At 38.2% G+C, this 1,513-nt stretch overlaps 1 protein-coding gene across 1 annotated transcript; it reads left to right on the forward strand.

Annotated features, from left to right (window-relative positions):
• Positions 1 to 290: 290 nt before the first annotated feature.
• Positions 291 to 638, forward strand: LOC102490628 (transcription elongation factor A protein-like 8). The gene has a single exon (XM_014584102.1). The coding sequence runs from the start codon at positions 291 to 293 to the stop codon at positions 636 to 638; it is 348 nt and encodes a 115-aa protein (XP_014439588.1).
• Positions 639 to 1,513: the final 875 nt, after the last annotated feature.

Raw genomic sequence — 1,513 nt, forward strand, 5'->3', positions numbered from 1 at the left:
CACAAGAGCCAAAAGGTGCAACTAACCCACACTTCTCTCCACAGAGGAATGATAAAACAAGGGAGGGGGTTAGGGGGAGTAGATGCATACCCAGAATATTAGTCAACCTTAAAAATGGAAGGAATTTCTGCAGCTCTCTGTTGCTGGAGGAGAAAAGTACCCCGGATCCTTTCAGGACTCTGGGTCTTTTGGGCACGACACAAATCAAGGTGAGGGAAGAGGGAAGAACATCCCCTGGATCCCTGCAGGACTAATTTATTCCAAAAGGAAATAATAAAAAAATAGTCAACATGCAAAAATCGTGTGAAGGTGAAGGAAAACCACAGAACATGCCCAAGGTAGAGGAAGATCGCCCTTTAGAAAATGTACCACAAGAGGCAGAAGGAAGCCCTCAGCCTTTCGAAGAAGAAGGTGTAAACCAGGAAGCAGAAGGAAACCTTAGAGCAGGGCCAACTCAGCCCAGCCAGGGATTGAAAGAGGACACTCCCGTTAGGTATTTGGACCCTGAAGAAATGATGAGAGGAGTAGACGAGTTGGGAAGGCTTAGGGAAGAGATAAGAAGAGTGAGAAACAAGTTCGTGATGGTGCATTGGAAGCAAAGACATTCACGCAGCCGTCCTTTATCCAGTGTGCTTTAGGCCTTGAGTTCCTTTTTGTCTGATACTAAAATCTGGCCCCTGCTTTCTTTCTGTTAGCATTTTCTGGTATATCTTTGACCTTAATTTTACTTTTAATTATCTGGTGGAATTTTGTTTTAGGTAGTTTCCTTGTTACCAGCAACTTGTTGGATTTTGGATTTTGGTACATTTTCCAGGTCCGTTTTTTTTCAATTGGGAAGTTTTACACATATGCATGGAAATATATTCATTCCATAATGTAATGTAAAACATAATAGATTATGAAGCAACATATTTAGTATCAGCTCACATATGTAGGATAAAATTCCAAATTGTGTGTGTCTACATATATACATATTTCAAAAACTTAACCATGTTTAATTTCTGTGTGGTTTGAAGTTTCTTTTCTTTTCTTTTCTTTTTTTACTTTCCACTTATGTATTTTTAAATGAACACAGGTCACACACAAAAAGGGATTTTTTTAACAATTAAAATAATTTGCAACCAGGTTATAAGGGCAATGGGGGCACCTAACCTCTTGACGAAAGAACTATAAAAAAGAATTGTAAACCTCAAATTACCTCTGACTCTCTTAGCCAAAGGAATAAAACTGGCAATTATTACAGTTAAAAAAATGTAAAATAAATAAATAAATAAATAAAACAATCTTAAAAAGAATTTTTTTTTCCTGTGAACCCTGAGGACAGTAATGTAAGTGGAAGAAGCCAGTCACAAAAAGGCAAATACTGTATAATTCAGAGACCCAAAGGAGAAAGGTGGCTGTGAGGGGCTGGGGAAAGGGAAGAGAGGAGTTGTTTAATGGAGTAGAGTATTGGCCTGGCAAGATGGAAAGGTTCTGGAGATCTATTGTGCAACAAAATGAACATATTTTAATA

This window comes from Tupaia chinensis, unplaced genomic scaffold (genome assembly GCF_000334495.1).
Source record: "Tupaia chinensis unplaced genomic scaffold, TupChi_1.0 Scaffold145659_1, whole genome shotgun sequence".
NCBI classification, from domain to species: Eukaryota; Metazoa; Chordata; class Mammalia; order Scandentia; family Tupaiidae; genus Tupaia; species Tupaia belangeri.

Coding starts and splice junctions, on each gene's coding strand:
- LOC102490628 (XM_014584102.1), top strand. CDS start 291: ATGCAAAAATCGTGTGAAGGTGAAGGAAAACCACAGAACATGCCCAAG.